At 40.7% G+C, this 26,682-nt stretch overlaps 1 protein-coding gene across 1 annotated transcript in view; it reads right to left on the bottom strand.

Annotated features, from left to right (window-relative positions):
* Positions 1-15,443, bottom strand: part of DNAH11 (dynein, axonemal, heavy chain 11) — a 481,900-nt gene extending 466,457 nt beyond the window's left edge. The window contains exons 1-6 of the mRNA XM_006880385.1: positions 14,766-15,443; positions 13,622-13,765; positions 9,104-9,300; positions 8,229-8,418; positions 7,375-7,474; positions 1,239-1,450 (exon numbers count right to left, since the gene is read on the bottom strand). Of these exons, the coding sequence (XP_006880447.1) occupies positions 1,239-1,450; positions 7,375-7,474; positions 8,229-8,418; positions 9,104-9,300; positions 13,622-13,765; positions 14,766-15,443 (1,521 nt within the window). The remainder of the gene's footprint in view (positions 1-1,238; positions 1,451-7,374; positions 7,475-8,228; positions 8,419-9,103; positions 9,301-13,621; positions 13,766-14,765) is intronic.
* Between the last annotated feature and the right edge of the window lie 11,239 nt (positions 15,444-26,682).

Here is a 26,682-nt window from a genome sequence, read left to right as displayed (position 1 = left end):
ACACATCTGTTTTGTATTAGAAATCTCTTTGAGGGAGCTCTGGTGGCCTAGTGGCAAGAAACTGCACTGTAATTCCAAAGGCACATGGTTCAAATCCACCAGGTGTTCCTCTGGAGAAGGAGGGGCAATCTCCTCCTGTGTCAGTAGCATCTCATTTGACAGTACACAACAAGGAGAAAAAATAAAAAAAGAAAAAAATCTCTTTGAAGAAGAGATAGCATAGAAGAGGTAGCATATTAAGCAAACAAAATCCAACAATAAGCCCTCCTTTGACTGTACCTGAGTTCTTTCTAGAGTTTCCTTACTTTGCTACTTGGGATAAAAAGAGCTCTGGTAGCCGAGTGAATAAAGAGCTGCACTGCCAACCCAAAAGCAGATCCACCAGCTGCTGTGTGGGAGAGAGATGGGTAATCTCCGCTCTTGCAATTTACAGCCTTGGTAATCCTGATGAAGCTATAGTTTTTGTTTTGTTTTTTACAGAGGTTTTGAATTTCCATTCATTCATTGCCGCAATTTTCTTCCTGCCCACCCCTCCCCACCAGCTCGCTTCCCCCTCCGAAGAGAGAAAAAAAAATTCCTTCATTAGTATACAATTCCCACGTCCCTTCCCCCAACCCCCACCCCGAGTACACTTCTCTATGCAACCTTAATTCTGGATTCCTGTGTTAACCATAATACTCAATCATATATCACTTCTAATCTGTTCTTTCCCTCATCTGTTTCAATACAATATACATAATTTATCCAGTTTTTTCTGTCATACCCCCACCCTGATGTCAGACCCATTCTACAACAGTGGCACCATTTGTCCCTGTGTGAAGCTATAAAGTTTTAAGTCAGTTACAACTTGATGTCAATAAGTGAATGTTTCTTTATTACCATAAAAGTTGTTTCTGAGTATGAGGATCCAAGGAGGAGGAGGAGGGGAAGAGCAGTGGGGTGAGGATGGGTGGGTATTAATCAGAGTTGCACAATTTGATGGGTGGAAGGAAGGGTGGGTGAAGAAAATGGGAACGATCTGGTGTGAAAAACAATGAATATGAACTTTGTAAATAAACCATCGTAAAAACAATTTTTTTAATCTAAAAAAAAATTCGTTCTGAAAAATGAAAATGGTTTTCTGACTATATCCTGGGATTATCTGTCCATATCTGGTTTAATAAAACCTCCTGTGTGACAATGACTCTAATTGTTCTAACAGTGATTCTTATTAATCCTACTTTTTTAGTGAAACATACCTGGTCAATGAAGAGATTACAGAACTCTTTCAGTAACACTATAATCCGACCAGGGGTGTTATAAAATGTGGAATGACTCCAGATCAGACAGATGGTATGAAACAGTGGGGTGATGAAGATTCTTGTCTGTGGAAATTCTGCCTCCTGGAGACGTTGAATGTGTTTCCTCAGCGGTCTCAGGTGAAGCTCCACGTCCTGGGCTTCCTGGAGAGCTGCAAGCACAGAAAAGCAGTGAATGAGATTCACGTTACTTCACAAGAGACATACGACGTACAGCTACAGCTACATGGCCTTGAACTACAGGCTTCCCTCACTACCTGAAAACAGGGCATTTCAAGTAGACCTTTTGTATACAGAAATCATACAAAGCAAAGAAACATTTACCATTAACTTATATGGGGGAAAGGAGGCTCTGGTGACCAAATGGGCTAAGGAATTAGCCTGAAAAGTCAAAGGCAAGTTGTTCAAATCCACCAGGTGCTCTGCAAGACAAAGATGAAAAACTGTCTCTTGGGAGAGTCAGCTCTGAATCAGTTCAGATTCAATGGTAATGAACTTAAGATTCTTTTTGTTCTGTTTTGGGAAAAACTCAAAATCTCAAAAAATGACCTACCAAATAACACATAAAACCTAAAATAAAACTATAGTTTAGAGTTACAATAAAAACATATATGGTTCACAAACACAGCTCAAAGCTGAGATGGCTGGATGCAGAGAGGCTGTGTGTAGTTGCCACGGAAGGAGCCTGGCTTTGCCACCGCTGCTTATCAGGTGCAGGCTGCCTCTTTAACAACTTGTAAATACACATCAGTTTCCCTTTTAGCCTGTGCGTGTGTGTGTGTGTGTGTGTGTGTGTAGAGTACCGGTAAAAGTGAAAATCCTTTTCAGATTTCTTTCCATTTATAAAAATCACTTTTCCTTAAAAGCAATGACTAACATAGGTGGTTATTTAAAAAAAAAAAAAGCACAGCAGATGTAATGCAAACTTTTGAAAAGCAGAGGATACTTTTATTTAAATACTGCCATGTTTCTTTTTATATTATTCATCACAATGTACATAAGATCCGTTTGCAAGACTCATTGTAATCCAATCACTTGGAAGAGAAGTGTCAGTTAATGTCAAGTCAACTCCAACTGCTAGTGGCCCCTGTACAACTGAACCAAGCATTCCTAGCCCGTGGCCATCTTCCTGATCCTCTCTGTTCTCAAGTCCATGTTTGTAGCCACTGTATTCTGAATCTCTTCTAGCCTACAGGGCTCATCTTCCAGCTCTGTTCAAGCAACATTCCACTGTGATCCATGAACCTCAGGGTTTTCTTTTTGTTGTTGTTAGAAAATTACTAACATTTATTGGTGATAGAGGAAGTCACTGCAAACTCAGAAGCCAGAGTAAAAGGTGTATGTAAATAAAAGTCCATCTGTACAATAATGTTTCTAAGACAATAAGCTGTGTGACAGAAATTTCACCCTCTTCAGGATTCCAACACAGACAGTGAAAACAGTGGCCAAGCCCCCTACACCTTTGGAACAACAGCTGTTTTCACACTTTATATACCAGCAATCGTCAGGAAGTCAGATCAGCCTCAAGGTTCTCACTGGCTAAATTTCAAAAGTCGATTGCCAGGCTTTGACCATTAAGAAAGCACTGCTATGGTCAGTCAAAAGCAAACCAACCAGCTGCTGAGATGATCCCAACTCACAGGCACTCTGCAGGATAAAGGAGAACTGTGCATGAGTTTCTGAGGTTGCAAATCTGGACCGAGGCAGTCTGCCCCAGTTTGCTCCTACAGACTGACTGGCACTTCTCAATTGCTATCTGCCCCTGAGTTCATTGTTAAGTATATCATTCCAGCTTCCTGTGAAAGTAACTCATACAGTGATTGTCACTTCACATATCACCAATTAATGCCCACATGAAAAGAAAGAAATGGGATCTTAGAACTATTTCTGTTTCCAAGTGTTTTGTTTGAAGTTAGCACATTCTTATCAATGCTAATTTCAAATTTAAGTAATTTCATTTAACAGTAAAGTGCTACAAAAATGTGAGAACCATCTGGAGATTTTACAGCTCTCAGCTACGTCTTTGAGAAGTGCCTTCTACCTTTAACGGGCAATGGATTTAGGTCTCTCTGCTGAACAGTGTTTATTTCTGAAGCTCTAGGTCACATACTCAGAAGACTAATGACCCTTGAGATTCACTCCTATAGAACACTTATACACAGAAAATGTTCTACTCATAGCAATGGGGGGGAAAAAAAAAGAAAGAAAACCACTTCTATCCATTGAGGCCAGGAGCTCTGGTGGCTAGTCCACAGGGCACTGCTGGCCCAAAGGCTGTGCTCTTCTGGCAACCTGACTCCATCAGTGGCTCTGAGGGAGAATTCTGGGCAATCTCCTCCCAAGTGATTTGCAGCCACTCAAAACCTGCTGCAGGGTCAGGCAAAGGTCAGTCCTGACTTGATGGCAATGAGTTTGAGATTCGCTGACAGTATCCTACTGTGTTGGGCCCTAGCTGGCACAAATGGTTTGTGTTTGTGGGGTTTTTTTAAAGGCACAAATGTTTTGAACTGCCAATATCTTGAATCTACCCAGTGGTATCTAAAAAAGAAGGGGGTGGGGGACGAGGTCTGGTAATCTGCTTCCATTCAAATTAAAGCGAAGAAAACTCTCTGAAGCACTCTCACTCTGTGGTACATGGAATCACCATGAGTTAGAATTAATTCAACAGCCTAGGGTTTGATTTGGTGTTGCTGTGTGCTTGGTTCTTTATATACAATATGTCTAATGCAGCAGTTTTCAAGAGCATAAAATCAAAACAATACCCTCTCCTGGTGAGAGGGTTTCAACTCACACCAACCCTCTAGGATAGTATAGTGCTTCCCCTAAAACTCCGTGAAGCTGTGAACCTTTACAGAAACAGACTGTCTCATCCTTCCCCTGGGGAGCCACTGATGGGTTCAAAACATTAATCTTAAAAAAAACAAAAGAAACAGACTGTCTCATCCTTCCCCTGGGGAGCCACTGATGGGTTCAAAACATTAATCTTAAAAAAAATTTTAAAAAAACAAAAAACATTAATCTTTAAAAAAATTTTAAAAAACCAAAAAACATTAATCTTTCGGGTAGCAGCCCAATTACTTAATCCACTGCACCACCAAGACTCCTTTCAACAGAACCATCAGTTTGGTAGCATCTAGAGACACTTGGTTGTCATATTGATGTGGTGATGTTGTGTGTCATCGAGTTGGAACCAACCCACAGCTGGCCCTCCAGTGGGTTTTCAGAGGCAGTAAATAGCACAGGAGAAGAACGCCCATCCTTCTCCCTCAGAGCAGTTGGTGGATTTGAACTGCGGACCTTTGGGTTGGAAGCACAATTACCATTAAACCACTAGAGCTCAAAAGAGGTCAGACAGGCTTCTAAATATTGCCCAAGACAATCCCCATAATAAAAATCAACCATTCCAAAATGTAGGCAAGGCTGAAAAGACCTAATTCTTGTACAAATGCTAAAAGGAAGGTGTTGAGATGCCAATTTGGCCAATGAAAACTCAGAAGGTCCACAAATTCCAGACATAATAAGTGGAACTGGAATAAAAAACTGCTTCTGACAGACCACCAAGCCCAAGGACCCACTCCTATACTTCAGACTTTCTTTTCAAACCAAATTCAGAGAGAATATCTTAAAGAAATATCAAAACATTTCCAAAGTAGGATATTTCCTAACTGTCCAGTTGTCACATGGGGGGGAAGTGAACTAAAATGTTATTTTCTAATGTTAGAAACAGACCTCTCAAAAAGATTGTTCATATTATCTTTTAGGATTTTATTTAAATATTTAGTAGCATGTATATTCATCCTAGGGAGCTCTGGTGGCCTGGTGGGTAAGGTGTGATGCTGCCAACCCAAAGCCACCCAGTTTGAATCTGCCAGCTGCTCTGTGGGAGACAGAAGCACAGCCCCTTCCCAAATAGTTACTGCCTCTGAAAACTCTCTGGAGTATCAGCTTTGAGTCAGTTCCAACTCAGTGGCATATAACCAAAAAAAAAAAAATAACATTCATATTAAAAATCATTGGTGGCACAGTGATTATATGCTCTGATGCTAATCAGAAGTTTTTGGTTGGAACCCACCAGCTTCTCTGTGGGGAGAAGTTGTGATTTCAATAAAGATCACAGCCTTTGGAACTCTCTGAGCAGTTCTACTCAGAGTCCTATAGGGTCCATATAAGTTAGAATCTACACCACTCCTGGTTTTCTTATATTCTTATCAGCTTAAGAATGCATAAAGAAAGATAAATAGAAGTCAAGGCTAGGATGGGCTGTGATCTCTGTATGTGAGGAGAATTAGGCTGGGAGATTTCTCACTCGATGCGTTTTGCAGTTTCAATTATTTAGCAACATGTATGCAACTGCTGTGTACTGTTGAGTCAGCTGACCTTCCAGCAGGTTTTCAGTGGCAGGATATTGCTCATCCTTCTTCCACAGAGCAGCTGGTGGGTTTGAACTGCGTGCCTTCAGGATTGAAGTGCAGCTTCTTACCACTAGGGCACCACAGCTCCCTATCTATGCATAACCTATCCTGAAATTAAAGAATTCCCAGCCATTCAGAGATCCCAATGGTAAATAACTGGATGAATTATAGGCCAAACTTTTAAGCAGAAAATTTTTATGCAGGCCTTTGCCTCCGGGAACTCTATAAACTTTGATAAATGTTGATAGTTGTAGAGGGACTTCAGGCCTTTTGTTCATAGGGCCTCTATGAGTCATGCTCAACTTGTAGGCAATCAACAACAAGAACCAATGCCATAGGAGAAAAATGGGCAGTCTCCTCCCGTAAATACTTTTCGTCTTGGAAGCCAGAGGTGGGGAGGCTGGCTGGGTGTTGGCCTTGATTCCATGGCTGTGGGTTTGGCTGGATTGATCTAAAGGGTCAGCTTTGAGTTGGTTCCCACTCCACAGCAGTAAGGGAGTTCAAGTTAAAATGCAGAATAAGGAGTCCTGGTGGTACAATGGGTAAGCTTTGGGCCCCTAATTAAAAGATTGGTGGTTCAAACCCACCAGCAGGAAAAAGACATGGTGATATGTTCCCACAAAGATTCAATCTAGACAACCTCTGGGGCAGTTCTGCTCCATCACATTGGTCACTATAAGGCAGCGTTGACTTGATGGCACCAAAAAGAACAAGGTGTGGAAGAAGAGAGAGAAGACAGAGAGGCCAGCAGAGGGCAGATCATTTAGGGCTATAAACTGCACTACAATCCCAAAGGCATACAGTTCGAATCCACCAGCTGCTCTGCGGGAGGATGGGTAATCTCCTCCCCTGCAATTAACTGCCTCTGGAAACCTGCTGGAGGGTCAGCTATGGGCCAGTTCTGACTTGACAGCACACAATAGCAACAAAATACCAAACACAGACACACTAATAAAATATTCATTCTGAAGCCAAAATAGAAACTGCTCAAATGTTCCACAGATGAATGGATAAACCAAGTGTGGCCCATTCATACAATTTCCAATTATTACTCACTCATAAAGAGAAGTGGCATTCTGACACCTGCTACAATATAAATGACCTTTGAGAACATTATGCAGAATGTAATAAGTCAGACACAAAAGGACAAATATTGTCTGATTCACTATATTAAAATCTGAAATAGGCAAACCAAGAGAGACAGAAAGTAGATTTGTAGCTATCATGGGTTAAGAGTTAAGCAAGGAATGGGAGCTACTGAATAACCAGTACAGGGTTTCTGTTTGGGTTGGTGAAAAAGTTTTAGAAACCAATATTGATGATGCTTATATAATACTGTGAATACAACTAGTGCCACTGAACTGTATGCTTAAAATGGTAAAATCAATGTTATATGTATTAAAACATGCATTCATATGTGTGTACTAGTCATGTATATATATATTAACAGCAACTTCAAGCTAGAGCCACAATTTTTGTACACATCTACCATATAGCAGATAAACTAAGAAAAATGGTATAGCTGTAGGACAAAGGGTGAGGTGCTTTATCATTAGAGAAACCAGGACTAATCATGAACATGCTAACCCGAGAATCTGAGGGGACTGCATAGGTAAGAGCTAGATCATGAGGGGCTCTAAGTCCAAAATACGTAAATGTCTCACCATTTTCCACTGTTGTGAAAATGGCTTTCAAAGTTGGAAAATAGCTGCTTTGTTTTGTTTTCAGGATCTTAACCATTTTGAGGACAACAGGAGCCTGGAGCTAAATGAAGGAAAAAGATAAGCAAGATTAATTACTAACTAACTACATTTTGTAACAAAATAAAAAATTACATTCCACTCATACACAGACACAGTGTAATACTCAATGGTTTCAAGGTGAAAACTAGAATTTTCCCCCCTTAAGCTTATATATTGTTTTACATTTATGGTTCCTCAATTAAAAAAAAAAATCAGTCCATTACCTATTAATATTCATGGAAAGATTTATTTTCCACATAAGAATATTTGCTCTTTTACAGAACATTTGAGAAACACATGAATGTATGTCGTAGTTAAAATATTAAGTAACCAGCATGACAAGACCTATCAGAGGAAAAACAGCTTCAAAATTGTTGTCTCCATTAGACAAGATCCTACTCCTTCCCAAATCAATTGAATTGACTACATTAATTAGTTTACAATCTTTTATGATTCTCAGGGGAACCATTCCATCTCCAATGTCACAAAATGTTTCCAATTATCTCAAATACATATTCTCAAAATGACAATGGACGTGACTGCTCCAGAAACCAAATCCCACTTTGTACTTGAATGAAGGGAGCACTCAACTTCAAGGAATGAGGCTCGGATCCACTAAGCTGCTCCATGAGGGAAAGATGGTCAATTTCCTCTGGTGCAAACTCCAGACTCTGAAAATCTACTAGAGCATCAGCTGTGAGTCAGTTCCCACGCAAGGGCAATAAACAACACCAACAGCTGGATTTAGAGGCGAGACAGAAAGGCTATCTACTTACTTGATCATAAATACATGATAAGTTGTCTTTTCTCCTTTTCCAAAAATCTAACTCAGTTTGAGGATTCAAGTGAAGACCATTCAGAAAAGGCTGCACTGAATCTTTCTCGACAATTTCTTGAATTTGATGTGACCACTTAATAACCACAGATTCAGTGGCATGTAATATTAGCCTTTCATTTGCCTCTAGCCTACAAATGTTGAAAAAGAGTAATTCAAAGGTTAATCATTTGACTCAAATATCAATAGCACTTATAATTTAATAGGTATTTTATGTATTCACAAACTAGTTTTCGAAGCATAAATACTTTAAAATCAGATAGGTATTATTCTTATGGTCTTGATTTTTGTTGTCGTCACAATGTATTGTCATTGACATGTCTTTTCCATTAAAAACCCTTTTAAAGAATTATCCTCAAAGCATTATACTAAAGAATTCCATAATTGATATCATAGCAATAGTTATAGTTTGCTTTTTAAAACCATATTTTGAAGTAAACAAAGCACAATATTTCTGCACTTTTTTAAAACATGACGAGTTGTACAAATTCTATATTCTATTACCAGTTCTCTGAGAGTGTAATATTAATATACTGGATCTGAATTGTAATAGCTCGTATATAACTATATCTGGAGTCCTTGGGTAACACAAACACTTAAGCACTCAACTGCTGAACCTACGGTTGGCAGTTTGAATCTACCTAAAAATGTCTCGGGGAAAAAAAAGATTGCTTCTGAGATGCCACAGCCTTGACTATTCTATGGAGTGCAGTTCTGTTATACACACACATGATCTCAATGAGTTAGAATCAATTCCACGGCAACTGGTTTTAGTTGGGCTTATAGTTAACTATAAGCTACTATATAGTTACCTACTTGGTTTCTAAATAATTCTGATCCAGGTCAATATTTCTTGCAATAGTGGGGATTGGTAGAAGAGTCCGTCCTGCTATTTTGCCTCTAAAAATATGCATTTTGTATTTCATGACTTCTATGTGACATTCCATATCTTGTGAAATAAAACAGGACCAAGATTTATGGTTGCTCTTGTTTGAAAGAATCGGTACTAAAATCTAGAAAAGGAGAAACATCATACATAGCTGTTAAATTCATTTACAGTCAATACACCCTTCAAAGACTTTCTCATCATACAAAATCAGCAACAAAACCGCTCCATTTCATAAGCTGCCATCTCTACAGAGAGAGAGAAAAGGCAGTGAACCATTTAGACTTAATCAATTAGACATAAATTCCTTCAAAGTAAAAATCCTATATACTGCTTCTAGTCATTCTCCCACTGATCAGGCATTTATATAGGATCTCTATAAATGTTGCAGGAAATAAGGTAAATCAAGTCAAGAAAGTAAACTGTCTTTTTAACGCAAATGGAAAACAGGGAGAGTTGTATTAATGGAAAAAATCTCTTTGAATCACAGGCAAGTTTGGAGTAAATTAATCTTACAGTCAAGTAGCATCCCAATAGTTTGAGCAGTCAGAAAGATGTTTATCAAATCACATTTGCCAGCAATTCTTCTACCATAAAATTGAGAATATTATTGAGACAAATTATGTAAAAACCCTTAACGTTACTCTTTTCCATTCCCAGAGCATTGCATATATTAAAAGAATTCCTTGGGTAAATGAGGTTGGTATCTTCTGGCTTTCCAACACCCTTCTAGTCCTATTCCAACAGCAAATATTTTTTTTTCTAATATAATCAAGCTAGTGTTTCATAATTACACAAAAATTTTCATTAACATACTCAGAAAAGAGCTATCCTCTCTTTTAAAAATTTATGTTGAAAATACAATCTATTAGTTAATTAAAAATAAAACTGAAGATTCCTTTTTGTTTTCTATTAATGCAGATACCAAACTCTCCAAATTATTGCTATAGTTTGACCTATCTCGTTGCAAAATACATGTTGGAATCCTAAATCCTAGGTGCTGTTGAGTCAAATACAACTCACAGCGACACTATGAACAGCCAACGTGAACCCTGCCCTATCCTAGACCATCCTCATCATCTCTAACATACTCAAGCCCACTGTTGAAGTCACTATGTCAATCCACCTCATTGGGGGGGGGGTCTTCCTCCCCCTCACTGACCCTCCACCTTCCTAAACATGAAGTCCCTTTCCAAAGATTAGCCTTGCCTAGCTACTGTCCCAAGTGTGAAAGATGAAGCTTCACCATCCTTGCCTCCAGGAACACCATGGCCACACCATCTCCATAAGCATATCTTTTTCTCCTTTGGCAGTTGACGGGATATTGGACATCTAACAATAAAAACTAGTAGATGCAGTCTACTGGAATCACTTCACAAGGCAAATAAATGTTATGTTAATTAGATCATAATGTAGGTTGTGTCTATATCTAACAACTTTTGAGGTATAAAAATTCACTTAGACAAGCACATATTTAGGAAGAGGGATGTCATGTGGGATTCACCAAGAGCCAAGGAAAGCCAATCACAAGGGCAGAACCAACAGGCCAAGACCCTGGTTTGGATTTGTTGTCTCCTGAACTGTGAAAATATACACGGCTCTTCTATACTTGTATTTGCTCCAGCAGCACTAGAAAATTAAGACAATTCCTAAAGTTAGGAATACAAACATGAATTAGAAATAGCTGTAGCCCTTCTAAACGGATTAGGACAGAAGCTATGATTCTTGGTTTAAGAATTGTCCTAAACACAAGTACAGTATAAGACCATCATTGTGTGTATAGAAATAGATAACCAGTAAAACATGTATGAGGATCTAAGAGGGGAGCAGAGGGGTAAGGGTGGGGATAAGTAACCATAAGAGTCGCATGTGTGATGAGTGGAGGGAGGGGTGGATTAAGGAAATGGGAAAGATCCGATGTGAAAAATATATTGTTGTGGTTATGTGCCATCAAGTTGTTTGTGACTCATAGAAACCCTATGTACAACAGCCCTAAACCCTGCCTTATCCTGTACAAATCTCACTGTCTCTTACACACCTACCCCCATTACCCCAGTCACTGAATCAATCCACCTCATCCTCTCCTGCACTGTCCCTTCACCTCCCAAACATGAGGACCTTCTCCAAGGACTGGTCTCTCCTTTCAACATGTCCAAAGTATGTCAGACGAAGCTTCAGAATCCTTGACTCCAAGGAGCAGCCTGGTTTAATCCTCTCTAGGATGAACCTGTTTGTTTTCTTAGTAGTCCATGGTATATTCAATACTCTTCTCCAACATCATAGCTCAAAGGCATCAATTCTCCTTCTATCCTCCCTAGTCATTGTCCAACTCTCTGATGCATAGCAAGTGATTGCAAAGACCATGGCCTGTATCAGGCACACCTTAGTCTCCAGAGTGACACCATTGCTCTTCAGTACTTTGGAGAGGTCCCTAACAACAGACTTTCCCATCACAATGTGTCTTTTAATTTCCTGGCTGCTGGTGCCAAGAGTGTTGACTGTGGAGCCAAGCAAACTAAAGCTGTTAACAATCTCAATCTCTTCACCATCCATCCTGATGCTGCCAATATAGGGTTTTGTTTTGCTTTTAATAATAAGATTCAGTGTAATTCAGTAGTGCATTTCCTTAAGGCAAATCAAGATTTATGAGTACTCGAGAATTTCTTCCTTCCCTGCCTCTCTCTATGGACAGTTGCTCACTAGGTATTTACAGTATCTGATAACACACTGTTGCTATATCTTATCAGAAAGGTAGGTGATCCAATCAAAAACCAGGCAAGGGACTTAACCAAAGGAATGTCATTGGAATGTACATTGTACTGAATTCTATCAAAATTATATTCAAATGGTCAACAAGCATATGAAAAGGTGTTCATCTTCAATAGTCATCAGACAGTGAAAACCAAAGAAACAAGACAGTGAAACACAACCTTGCCTGTTACAACAACAAAGACTAAAAAGTTTAAAAAATGCAAGCTGGTGAAGCTGCTAGAGAAAATGGAACACCCATCCATTTCTAGTAAGAATGTAAATCAGTCCAGTGCAATCATTGTGGAAAACAGCATGGTGGAACCGCAAAAATTGGACCACAGAAATATCATATGACCCAGCAATGCCCAGAAGTGAAGGCAGAACCACAAAGAAACACATACAGATACATATGTTTCAAATGTTGAAAATGGAAAATACTCCCTCTGGCCTCATGTAAAAATCAGCTAATGCCAAGAACATTCAGCAATGCAGGCAAGGAAAGCCTAGGTAGGGTACAAAGTTGGGAATAAGAGGCTTTGGTGAGGCCAAAGACAGTTAAGAAAATGTCTTATGAGGATAGCAAAGAGATAATGTAGAAAAGGTGGGGGGAGGGGTAGAAAAGGAGAAAGGGATCCGTGAATCATCAGTAATAAATGTTGATGATGATATCAACCTTAAATATTGCCCTTGGCAGGATTACTTAGAGTAAGTCTGATTTAGCAATTTAAATGTTAGAAGTAACCAAGTAGATAGCTTATCTGAGTGGTTCCTAAACTTTACTGCACAACCAAATTACTTAGGGATCTTTAACAATTATTGGGACCTGGCTCCCACCCTCAGATTGACAGTGGTGTGTTAGAAGTTTCTCCCAGGTGATTCTACTGTTCAGGAAGTTGAGAGCCACTTGCTCTGGTTCATTTAGCACCTGGCATGCTGGTCCGTGAACAAGCAACATCATAGAGTTTTTTTAACAACACAGAAAAAGACTGGGCTTCACCTGAGACTGATCAAATCATTCTGCCTTTAACAAAATCCCCAGGTGGTTCTTATGCACATTAGAGTCAAGTAACACTGGTTTAAAGAGGAATTCTCTCACTTAAGGGGAGGAAAATAAAGCTTTAAAGGCAAGGATTTACATCACTCTCCATAATTTTTTCCTATCTAACATACACATGTCATTCAAAATCTAAGAAGAATCTGAAAAACTAATACCTACTATTTCCAACTGGAAGCAGGAGTGGCATCCACTTCCTAAATAACATGCCTCCAGAAACCCTATGAACTTTGATAAATTTCAATAGTTGTAGAGGGGCTTCAAACCTTTTGTTCATAGGATCTTTTGAGTCATACTTGACATGAAGGCAATCAACAACAACTACTACTTCCAAAGTGTATCTCTAACTCTTCAAGTAAAAAACCTAGAGTTAAGTACAAGTGTTCATTTAATTCAAGTGTTTTAAATTTTATTATTATTATAACTTATTAATGTTGTTTAAAAGGAAGGAAGGAGAGAAAGAAAAGCAAAGTTACCTATCCTCCCCAATTACCAACTACTGAAACATGAGCTCATTTTAGGAAAATATCCCAAACTCTATCATTCGTTTCATTATCTTCTTTTTTCTAGCCGGAGCTATTCCCCCATTGTCCCAACTGTCATGAAGATAAACGAAAAATCCAAAGAGTAAAAACACTAGTACCTCATCTAGGAAAGTAGTGACATGTCCAAGAGATGATGCAGGTAATTCTCCAAATAAAAAAGTTTGAGCCAAATTATTTACTCCAGGGCTTTCTGTAATTTTCTTGGTAATATAAACATGTTTTTGCTTTGTATTTGCGGGAATCTGAAACAAAAGCAAGATAATTAGTTACTCACGTTCCTACTATAGTTTCCCGTTAGCAAGGAGGAATTTACCCAGCACAGAACCCAACTGGTAGCAGGAGAAACAAACTTGGCATCTTGCCTCCTTTTACAAATAAGGCTGCTACACTGTCTCCCCTGTTCCACAAAAGGTACACGGTTTTCTTTGTTCTTTTATAATACTAATTTCACAGTATTATTGGTGTGAAAATGTCACCTTTAGCCACATCAATTGCGAGACATCATTAAATACCATAAAATCTCCTATGTAAAAACAAAGGAGCATGTGGAATGTTTCAATCTTTGCAAAGGCTATTCTCTTTTCTGCTCCTTCCTTGTTAAGAAATAAACCAAACTGCTGTAAAGGCCACACAGAGGCTGATTTGTGTTTTACCCTCAAGTCAACGGCTAAAAATGCTTGACCAACATAATCTGGTTATGTCCACACGTATGACGTATGGAGCCCTTTCTTTAGATAACACGGGGCGGATTTAACCTAGTTAAACATAGCAGTTAATTATTCTATCTCCTTGTCTGCTGATAAACTGGTGGCATAGTGCATAACTAACTGCGAACTGGGAGGTGAGCGGTTCAAATCCACCAGCGGCTCCACGAGCAGTCTCCTCCTGCGAAGATTTACAGCCTCAGAAAGCGATGCATATCCATCTACCGGGCCCCTTGGGTTAGTGGGCGCCTCGAGCCAAGGAACCCTGACGCATCGGAGTTAAAAATATTCAGTACTGGCCAAAAAGTAGGCAACTGCAACCTGCCGACCCTCCAACAGGGGCTGTTAACGCAATCGCCCTGATGGCAGTGGGGTGGGAACCCAGCGGTTACGTGCCAAAGTGGGGAAGCTCAGCAGACTTCAGGGCAGGGATTGGGGTGAAGTTGTTGTGAGCGGCCCTCTGGAACCGGAAGCGCGCACCCGGACTTGGACTTGGCGCCGGCTGGGTGGCGTGTGGCCGCGTCCCGGGCCCCCTTACCTCCGGAGAGGCCACGAGCCGCCCCGCGGCGCCTGTGCAGAACAGAAGGCAGTCGGGGCTGGCGCTGTCCAGAAACGCGCCCAGATCCTGCCGGTGCTCTGGGCTCTCCAGATACTGACTCCATCTCCCCTCCCGGAGCCTCAGCATCTGCTCCAGGCGGCCGCCGACGAAGCGCACCCGCGCGTCCTGCACGAAACTCCGCGCTCTCCGGCTCTCCTCCTCCTCCTCTTCCTCCTCTAACTCCATCGAGCCCGGCTCCTCCAGGCCGGCGCTTCGCGGGGTCCTGGGGCGTCCCGGAGACTCCGAGCTTCGTGGGCCACCGCCGAGGGGAAGCACTGCAGCCGGCGCCCCTCTCCTTCCCCGAGCGCGGCCCCACGCCCCACCTGCGACTGCTCGAAGCCGCGCGTCTGCGCCCGGGGCGAGGCTCGCGGCGCCCAGCTGGCCCGGGGGGAGTGGCGCGTCCGTTTCCCAGGGGACCGCGTCCCAAGCGTGCAGGAGGCGGAGTGACCGCACGGTGGTCACCGCCCAGACAGAGGAGGGAGGTGACCCTGAAGACGTGCTTCTGGGTTCGGGGAAATGAGGCCTGGGCCAGGGAGGGTGGGGGAACTTACCTTTGTCCAGTAAGAGCCTCTCACCTGCGCGCATCTCTGCGCCACCGGCCTCTGCTTTCCCTGCCATCCGGGCGGCTTAGCGGTCCTCCCAGGGAGCCGGATAACTGACAACTGGTGGTAAGGAATTGTGCTGTCATATCAAAGGCACAAGGTTCGAATCCCCCAGCTGCTCGGCTGAAAAGGATGGACCATCTCCTCTTCTGAGATTTACTGCCTTGCGGTCGGGTGAGCTAGGAGTCAGTCCCGACTCCATGGTGCACAACAGTTCATTCAGTGGCCGTAAACCGTACCAGTTCTCTTGTGCTGATCTCTGCTAAGTTCTCTACTGATGATTTCGTGATATACTAGGAAGGCAGGAATATGTCTATCTGGTTCGTCTTATGTTTTAGGAGACAAGTAACTAGGTCATAAAATTGACTAACAAAGTGGAGAACGGGAATCAAGTGTAAGCTGAGGGCTTTTCTCTTCTTAAACGAGACACTATGATTCAACTTTTCTACTTGTGGATGAAATCAGGACCATAAACCCAAGATCTAGGAATCAGACCACCACTTGTCTAAGGTTTTTCCTGATGCTGGATGCTATGTGACTTATACTTCAAATACCAGCATCATCATCCAAGATCCATGAGGTTCCGTGGAGCATCCAGACTACGATGGACTTCTAGACTGAGGAGGACCTGGCAATTTATTTCTTTATAATTTAGCCAGTGGAGGCATATGAATAGCAGAAGAACATTAGCTTGATAAAAGTCTAAAAGATGAGCACCTCTGGTTGAACAATACTCAAAATACGTCTGAAGAGGTTTGCCTGCTCAGAAGAGAGCTGGCTGGCTGGCCTTACTGGTATGTATGAAGGTCAACTGCAAGGATATGTTAGTAATTGGAACATGGAGTGTGTGAATTATGAATAAATTTTAAAAAAAAACCTGAAAGTTTAAAACAAATGAAATAGAATACTTGAAGAGCCATAGTATAGGCATTTTAAATTAGACAGTCATACGTTCCACTAATATAATTCTTGTTATGTGCCACCTAGTCCTCTGTGACTCATAGCAACCCTATGTACAACAGCCATAAACTCTGCCCTATCCTGTGTCAGTCTCACTGTCTCCAACACACCTGCCCCAGTCACTGAATCAATCCACCTTATAGAGGGTCTTCCTCTCCTGTATTGTCTTTCCACCTCCCAAGCATGACATTCTTCTCCAAGGCCTGGTCCCTCCTTGCAACATGTCCAAAGCATATCAGATGAAGCTTCAGAATCCTTGACTCCAAGGAGCAGCCTGGATTAACCCTCTCCTGGAAGAACCTGTTCATTTTCTTAGCAGTCCATGGTACATTCAATACACCTCTCCAACGCCACAGCTCAAAGGCATCAATTCTCCTTCTATCCTCCCTAGTCATTTTCCAGCTCTCTGATGCATAGCAAGTGATTGCAAAGACCATGGCCTATATCAGATGCACCTTAGTCTCCAGAGTGACACCATTGCTCCTCAGTACTTTGGAGAGGTCCCTAACAACAGACTTTCCCATCACAATATGTCTTTTAATTTCCTGGCTGCTGGTGCCAAGAGCGTTGACTGTGGAGCCAAGCAAACTAAAGCTGTTAACAATCTCAATCTCTTCACCATCCATCTTGATACTGCCAATTGGCCCAATGGTGAGAATCTTTGTCTTCTTGATATTGAGCCTCAATCTATATTAAAGACTGCAGTTCTTGACCTTCTGCAGCAAGCACTTCAGGTCCTCAGATTCAGCAAGCAGGGTGTCATCTACATAATGTAGATTGTTGATGAATCTTCCACCAATCCTGATGCCACACTTCTCCTCATATAGCCCAACCTCCTGTTAATAATCTGTTCTGCACATAAGTTGAAAAGGTATGGAGATAGGACACATTGCTCGCATACACCCTTCCCAATTTTGAACCATGCAGTGTTTCCTTGCTCTGTTCTGACAACTGCCTCCTGGTCCAAGTATAGATATTGCATTAGCATGATCAAACATTCTGGGATTCTTATTTTCTCAGAGTCAGTGACAGATTGAAAACATAAAGAGGAATAGGATCACACTGTCAAAAGAACATTTCAGGATCTTGAAGTATCACAACAAGATAATATCCATACACCTACAAGACACATGGAGTTTTCTGGTGACCTAGTGGTAAGGAGATATACTTCCAACCTGAAGGCATGAGATTCTAATCCACCAGCTGCTGTCTAGGAGAAAGAAGGCCAAGCTCTTCCCATGAGATTTACAGCTTCTGAAAACCCACTGAAGGGTCAGCTATAAGTTGGTTCCCACTTGATGAAACATAACAACAGCAACATAAGAATGACTGGTTAAGGTGACTATTATACAAGTTTATTTACCAGCTACTAATGCGAAAACTGAAGAAATTGAAGATATTTACCAATTTATGCAATCTGAAATTGATATGCAATCAAATGGCACCAATAATTACTGGTGGTTGGAATGTCCAACTTCTTAACTAAAAAGAATCAATGGTTAGAAAAAGGACCTTAAGGAAAGAAACAACAGTGGAGGTCCAGTGAGTTTTTCAAGATAAATGACTTGTTCACTGGCAATACCTTCCATCAATTGCATAAATGATTATACACATGAGTTTTGGCAGATTGGATACACAGGAATCAAATCACCTACATCTACTGAAGAAATTCTATGTCATCACTCAGAACAAAGCAAGGAAATGACTGTAGAATGGACCATCAATTGCTCAGACACAGTTTGAAGTTGAAGCTAAAGAAAATAACAAATCCACAAGAATAGGACTGCCCTATTCAAAAAGGAAGTGAACCCATTTCCAAAGCTGCATGTCTCTATAAAGCACATCTTTCTCAGTGAATGAAGTGGTGCATTTGAACTGATGAACTGACCACTGTGTACCACCACAGCTCCTTACTGGTATGCTAAGTATGGCCAATAAAATTATCTTTATAAATGTGAAACATTATCATGCAGTCTAGGAATAAATGATGAAGGAAGAAAAAACTATCCTCATGGTTGTTGTTGTTGTTGTTGTTGTTGTTATGTGCCATCGAGTCGCTTGTGACTCATAGTGACCCTATGTACAAGAGCCCTAAACACCACTCTATCCTGTGCCAAACTCGCTATCTCAAACACACTCATTCCCACCACTCCACTCACAGAATCGATCCATGTCTTTGAGGGTCTTCCTCTCCTGCACCATCCCTCCACTCTCCCAAACACGATGTCCCTCTCCAAGGACCAGTCCCTCCTTACAACATGCCCAAAGTATGTCAGACGAAGCTTCAGAATCCTTGCTTCCAAGGAGCAGCCTGGCTTCACCCTCTCCAGGACAAATCTGTTTGTTCTCCTAGTAGTCCATGGTATATTCAACATTCTTCTCCAGCACCACAGCTCAAAGGCATCAATTCTCCTTCTATCATCCCTATTCACTGTCCAACTCTCCAATGCATAGCACATAATTGTAAAGACTATAGCCTGGATCAGGCACACCTTAGTCTCCAGCCTGATGCCGTTGCTCTTCAGGACTCTTGAGAGGTCCCTCACAGCTGACTGTCCCAATGTAATTCGTCTCCTGATTTCCTTGCTGCTGTTACCAAGAGTGCTGACTGTGGAACAAAGTAAACTAAAACTATTAAACTATCTCAACCTATTCACCATCCATACTGAGGCTGCCAATTGGGCCAGTGGTGAGAATCTTTGTTTTCTTGATATTGAGCTTCAATCCATATTGAAGGCTGCCGTCCATGACATTCTGCAGTAAGTGCTTCAGGTCCTCCTCAGTGTCATCTGCATAACGCAGGTTGTTGATGATTCTTCCACCAATCCTGATGCCACATTCCTCGTACAGCCCAGCGTCTCGGATGATCTGTTCTGCATACAGATTGAAAAGGTATGAAGACAAAATACATCCCTGACGAACCCCCTTCTTGATTTTGAACCATCCAGTGTCTCCCTGCTCTGTTCTGATGACTGCCTCTTGGTCCAAGTATAGGTTTCGCGTTAGCACGATCAAATGTTTTGGGATTCCCATTCTTCTCAGAGTCAGCCATAGCTTGTTGTGATCCACACAGTCAAAAGCCTTTGCATAGTCATTGAAGTACAGATGGACATTCTTCTGGTATTCTCTGCTTTCTGCCAAGATCCATCTAACATTAGCTATAATATCCCTAGTACTGAATTGTAATGGAGCGTGTTGAATCTGTTAAGGAATTTTTGATACCAAAATAGTGAAAATTTGAAAGAAGTCCTCCAACTAATTTTTTCTTTTTACTTTCTCCTTTGTGATTGTTGATTGTTCATGTCAACATGAAAAGGATTTCAATCAGACTCCCATTATGTTGTTGTTGTTGTTGTTGCTGTTGTTAGGTACCTTCAAGTCAAGTACGACTCATAGCCACCCTATGAACAATAGATCTGAAACGTGTCCTATCCCATGTGTGCCATTTTCACAATCTCTGACAAAGTCAAGTCCATAGCCACAGTCACCATATTAACCCACCTAGTGAAAGTCTTCCTCTCTTTTGCCATCCCTTACCTTCCCAAGGATGGTGTCCCCCTCCAGTGAATAACCTCTCCTAGCAGCACAGCATGCCCACAATATATGGGACAAAGATTCACCATCCTTGCCTCCAAGAAACATTCTGGCTGCATCTTCTCAAAGACATATCTGTTTGATATTTTGGCAGACCTTGGGATGTTCAGCATTTTTCTCCAATACCACAGTTCAAAGGCATCAGTTTTTCTGTCATCCTTATTTATTGTCCAGCTCTCAGGTGAGGCAAATGATTCAGGTGACCATGACCTGAATCAGGTGCACCTTAGTCCTCAAACTGACATCATTAGTCCTCAATAATTAGGAAAGGTCCCTGACTACAGACTTTCCCAGTGCAATATGTCTCCTGATCTGTGAGAGCTTGTATCAAGAGGATTGATTGGGGAACCAAGTAAGCTGAAGTTGTTGACAATTTCAATCCTTTCTCCATCCATCATGACATTGTTCAGTGGCAAGAATTTTTGTTTTCCTGTTGTTGAAATGCAATCCATATTGAAGCCTGCAGTGTTTAACCTTATGCAGCAAGTGTTTCAAAGTCCTCCTCACTTTCAGCAAGCAAGGTGGTTTAAATGCTAGAGAGGTCATCGCTCCTATGAGAGCTGTATAATGACTGTTGGTCTTCCTTCATTCATCAAAGCTAACTTATTTCAGACGTGAATAGCTGATTTCAGACTCAGGGAAAAAACAATGAATAATAATGATATGATAATATCAAAGTACAATTTTTTAAAAAGTTAAATATGCTGTCTCAAAATATAAACAGAAGATGTGTCAAAAACTGATTCAACTCATTAAAGAGGGAATCATCAAAATAGTAAAGTGATTCCAAGAAGAATTCAAGAGAGAGAGATTTAGAAGCATTTAAGAAAGACCGTTGGGTAATGGTATATCTGATAAGGGACTCATATGTAAAACTTATAGAATACTCCAGCACCTCACCAAGAAAAAGGTGAACAACTCAATCGCAAAATGGGCATGGGATATAAATAAACACTTGAGCAAAGAAAACATTCAAATGGCAAACACATGAAGAAATGTTCTAAATCCCTAGCTCTCAGAGAGATGCAAATCAAAACAACTATGAGATATCATCTCACTGCAGAAACAATAGCAAAGTTCAAGAGAGCAGCAAGCAACATATGCTGGAGAGGTTATGGAGAGATTGGGACCCTTATTCACTGCTGACAGGAATGTAAAATGGTACAACCACTGTGGAAGGCAGTATGGTGCTTTCTCAAAACATTGGAAAAAGAAATATCATTTCACCCAGCAATTCCACTACTAGGAATATACCCTAAGGAAACCAGAGCTGCCATCCAAACAGATATGTGCATACCCATGTTTATTGCTGCATTCTTCACTATACCAAAGAGATGGTAGCAACAAACAAACAGAAAAACTATGGTATATTCTCACAATGGAATACTTCGCAGCACTGAAAAACAAGGAACTCATAAAATATTACACAACATGTGTGGCCCTGGAAGGTGTTGTGCTGAGTGAAATATCTCAATCACAAAAGGACAAATACTGCATACCATCACTGTTATAAAACAGGACTGACATGTGGGTTGGGAGAAAACTAAGAAAAGGGGATAAAATAATGAACACTGCATTAGAACAGATGAAGCAAAAACTGTTTAAAAAGAATATAATATTAGTCATTATTTTTATGACAACCATCAGAATCAGAGATTCATAGCAAAGTGTACTGGGGGTGGGGAGGGATGGAGGGAAGAGATGATGCAACAATGAATGAATTTGTTTAAAGTGAACTAGAGGAGGTATGGAGGAAAATTTTGCAACAATGAATGAACGAGTGAAAATTCAAATTTTCTATAAACTTTAATTAAAATCACAAGCCATTTTTAAAAAAGAATATGCTAATATGAAAAAAAAGAAAGACCCTTGGAATAATATACCTAGGTTAGTTTCAGTGCTGGTCAATATAACATTAACATTTGCTTTTGTAAAAAAGTAATTTTCACCTTTAATGAACAAAAATCTATAAATAAAAATAGAAATATTCAGAGACTGGGTTTTTAAATCAAGAGCAGGTATTGAGTCACACAAAGATGTATTTTTCTACATGATTTTACGACTGTCAGATGGACCTGTTGAACAATGGCTCAGCTGTAACAGTGAAAGGACACACTACCTTGTTGACCCTTCCAAGTTTTAAAATAATTTAAAAAATAATAACAAGCACTATGTGAGTAGTAGCCCTGTGCCACATTCTGTGTTGAGGTCATTTATTTGTCCAATAAATTTTTATTAAATGTCTGCTAAATGCCAAAAGCATAGGTCTAGGTACAGGGAATACAACAGAAAACAAGACAGATTCAATTTCTACCATCGTATTGCTTATGGTATAAATTAGACCTATACTGACTAAACTGGAAACTTTATTGTCTCCAACTTACTTATGTGGAAAATGACACTGTGAGGATAATGGTGGGAAAAGCCTGATTGCGCAGCAGTTCAACACACTTTATTACCTCAAGGTTGGTGGTTGGAACCACTCTCTGTGGGAAAAAGATAATGCAGTCTCTAAATTTTCCTAGATTCACAGCCTTGGAAACTTTATCCGAATATTCTACCCTGCCCTGTAAGGAAGGTGGCTGTGAATGGAAATTGAATGCACAGCAGAGGGTTGTTGTTGGTATAGTTGTTTAGTGCTGTTAAGTACAGCTTATTGCAACCCTATGAACAACATACCTGAACCCTGTCCTACCCTGTGCCATCCTCACATCTCTGACACACTTGAGCCCATTGCTGCAGTCATTGTATCAACCCACCTGACTGAAGGTCTTCCTCTCCTTCCCCAACGCCCCAACTTCCTAAGCAGTGGGTTAGACTGAAATAAATATGCAGTCTGTCCTGGGAATGTGGGACTCCTGCTCCACACTCCCAGAGATGAATTCAGGTTTAGCCTTCAGCACCAGCCTCACCGGGAAGCAGCATGCAATTATTTCCAGGTTCTTAAAATGTTTCCTGTACTGTTTGCTAATATTTTCAATTCCCTCAACCAATAGCACAATTATTTACTCCAATCATTTAATCCAATAGCACAATTATTCCCTGAGGGTAAATTATCTAATATCATAACTTTTTTCCAATTTTGATTGACAGACTCTTTAAAATAGTAGGAGGACACAGTAAGACAAATGAAGGGGAAAGGGTGGCCCTGAGGTGAAGAGGAAAGGGCAGTCCAGGAAGAAATGGAAACACGCTCATTTTCACATTGTGTCTAGTTCCCCCATAGTTTGCTTTGTCAAACATGAAGCTTTCAACTCCAGGTAACAGCAAATCTAATTCATAGTGACATTCACATAAGAAGTCAATGTGAGGAAAGAAGGGGCAGGGTTAGTTAATTCAATGACTCAGGCATGAGCCTGTGTCCATCTCTCTTTTTTTATGTGGTCCCCTGGTCCCCAGTGGATCAGTGAAGTGTCATTATTAAAGGCATCCAGCCACGCAGGTGAGACCCTTCAGAATCAAGAAAAGGAACATGTTTTAAGTGAGAAAATTTCCCAAAGCTCTCAGAAGACTTTTCCTTCACATCCAATTGGCCAGATTTACATTCATGTCCTTTTCTATTCCTTACTTTTGTCAAGGGAGATAAGACCCCCTATGGTAGTTCACGGTGGTTGTTAGTATGTGTGAGTTGATGCGACTCCTAGAGACCCTAGACACAACACATGGGAAATGTGCCCTGTCCTGTTCCGTCTTCACAATGTAGTTTAACTAATCAAGATTTATCTAGAGTGTCCTCTCAAGAATACGGCCACCAGAAGGGGCCAGAACAAGATCTGGGTTGGTAGGGAGGAAAAGGGGTGGGGCAGAAGTGGGGGTTTCTATTTAGTATCCGCTAAGAGAAGTATGGAAGTGGTTTTGTCTCAGACATCCCTAAAACATATAACATTGTTGGAAATAACAATAATGTTATTTGCCATGGATTCTTGTCACCATGCTTTCCAGTTGGAAGAGATTTATAGCTGACCCTCCAGTGAGTTTTCAGAGGCTGCAAATCACATAGGAGATTTTCCATCTTTCTCCTGCAGAGTGGTTGGTGGATTTGAAACACATGACTTCCTGTTGGCAACACATGCAACTCCTTACCACTAAGAAGACATTATATATTTTTTTATTTTTAATTTTGTTATTTTTTTGTGTGTACTGTCAAATCAGATCTGACTGGTGCATGAGGAGATTGCCCCTCCTTCTCCAGCAGAGCATCTGGTGGATTAGAAGACATATTTTTTAAAATAAAATTTTATTTTGTGATTTTTAACAAACATTTACAGAGAATTTAGACTTTCATTCACTCATTATTATACATTTTACCCTCTTGTCCTCCCTTTCCCCTCTCCCAGTTCACTTTAAAAAAAAATTCACTGTTGCACAATTACCTACCTTCATCCCCACCAGACCTCTCTGCAATGGTGTATCTCTTATTCTGGGCCCTTGTATGTATAATGCCTAATCATCTTCATTTTAGACAGTTCTTTCTTTCATCTGTTCCCATGCAATGGTCATTATCTATCCAATCTTACCCTGTTCTCCTCCCAACCCTCCCCACCCCAAGTCACACCTGCTTTATTGTTAAATGTAGCTAAATACTAAAATAAGGGTTTTTTCCTTTGAGAAATCTTTGTTGAGGTCAACTCATGATTTTTGAAGGAGAAGGAGAAAAACAAGGGGACACTGGAAAAAAGTGACATTTAATATCTGGTTCAGACATATCAATACACACAAAAACAAGTGGAAAAATATGAAAAGTTGCTGCTTCTTTAGACCATTAGATGTGTCACATGGATGAGAGCAGAACAGAGAAGGGTTACAAGCCAAATGAGCCATGTGCAGATCACAAGCAAAAAGACCGATCCATTAGATAAAGACTACTGAAAGCAGAAATAAAACAAGGGTAATGCTTTCTTATCACTGCTGGGTTTAATAGAATAACAAAAAACAAAACGATCTTTGTAAAGTTTAAATATGACTTTAAGAGTTAAAGGAGGAAATGGGGGAGGACAGATTTTTCAGGAAAAAGGTTATATTGCATTGTATTTTGAGAGAGAAGAAAGCAGCACTGGGATGAATATAATAAGCAAGTCATTCCCACAAGAGTCCCTGAGAAGAAGACCTCACCTCAAAGATGATTTGGTATCATATTTCCATGCACTGATCTCATGCTACTTTGCATTGCAATTATTTTCTTCCTTAGAAAGGAAGTCTTTAGAAGGCAAGCACTGTCAGTGACTGTATCTTACTAGATGGTTTGATACCCCATAGCACGTAGCATAGACCATCCCACAACACCATTGTTCAGATACTGAGTGGAAATCATTACTAGAAATACGCTGGTGAGGGGAATCAGAACCTCTGAAGGGAAAGAAGGAAAATAAATCTATAAAAATATGTTCGAGAAATGCTAAGTGATGTGGACAGGAAAGATTCCTTCATTTAGGAGCACTAGAAATGCATTAGTTGCCCAGTGGTAAGAAGCTGCGCTGCAATCCTGAAGGAATGAGATTTGAGTCCCCCAGCTGCTCCGTGGAGAAAGATGAGCCATCTCCTCCCGTGCGATTAACTGCCTCTGAGAGCCTGCTGGTGGGTCAGCTATGGGTCGGTTCTGATTCCATGTAAACAACAGAAATGCTCAAGGAGCCCTAGTAGTGCTATGGGTAAAGCATTTACTGCTAACCAAAAGGCTGGGAACCCAGCTGACACTGTGCAGGAGAAAAGATGAAACCGTAGGCTTCCATAGTCACAGTCTTAGAAAGCCTTTGGGCAGGTCTATGCTGGCAACAAGATGACGAGTCAGAATCTATGCTGTGGCAGTGACTAGACGCGGGTGCCTGGGTGATGCAGCCAGTGTGTCCAGCTTCCAATAGAAAGACAGTTCAAACATCCTCAATGGCAGCTTTAAAAATAAACCAAATTTCCCCGCTCCCCCCCACCCCCCGCCCCAAAGAGCAATCACTGAAAACCCAAAAACAGAGGCTTCGTTCGGATGTATAATGGGGTTTGCCAGCCATTCAGCTGGGATCGACTTAACGCCAAATGGCTTTACTTCCAGAGAAGACTTAGAGATTAAACTCATCAAACCAAAATGAAAGGGAATTAAATTGTAGAATTATTTCTGAATGTTTTCTAAATCAAGTTAAACATCATTATCTCCATTCCTCTTCGTTATATACCTTTCTTGGAAATAAAAAATGAGGAGAAAACTCAGAGAATGTGCTCAGGGCCAGGTGGGAATTGAAATAGGAGTAGTGATTCCTCATTTTTGGAGACAGCACGTGCATGTAATTAATCCTTATATTTGTCTTTGTGCGATTTAGAAAACATTTTCTCATTTTATATTGTGTACATGAGATATGATGGAGGATATCCTCGTTTGGCCAAGTAAATTTATTTTCTTTTACATTCAGATTGGCTTTTGTGAATCTAAAGAGATTTTGTAACAAACCAGTTCTTTAAGCAATGATTGTATTGTTTTTCTAACAACATGTTTATTTGTCCCTATCTATATGCCGTACTTGACAGCATCTAACATCAAGTCTGTTAATTTCCCTAATACATTACTAGTGAAATGTTGTAAGATATAGAATGCTATATATAAATGTTCCCAAATCTGTATCTCCAAGTTTTAACATACCCTCTTTAATAGGCAAGTTCCACCAGGATCCACAATCTTACCCAGCAATTCTCTAATTGCTTGCTGAGAAGTTTCT

This window comes from Elephantulus edwardii, unplaced genomic scaffold (genome assembly GCF_000299155.1).
Source record: "Elephantulus edwardii isolate Elephantulus edwardi_28Jun2011 unplaced genomic scaffold, EleEdw1.0 scaffold00007, whole genome shotgun sequence".
NCBI classification, from domain to species: Eukaryota; Metazoa; Chordata; class Mammalia; order Macroscelidea; family Macroscelididae; genus Elephantulus; species Elephantulus edwardii.
This window is presented reverse-complemented; position numbering and strand designations above follow the sequence as displayed.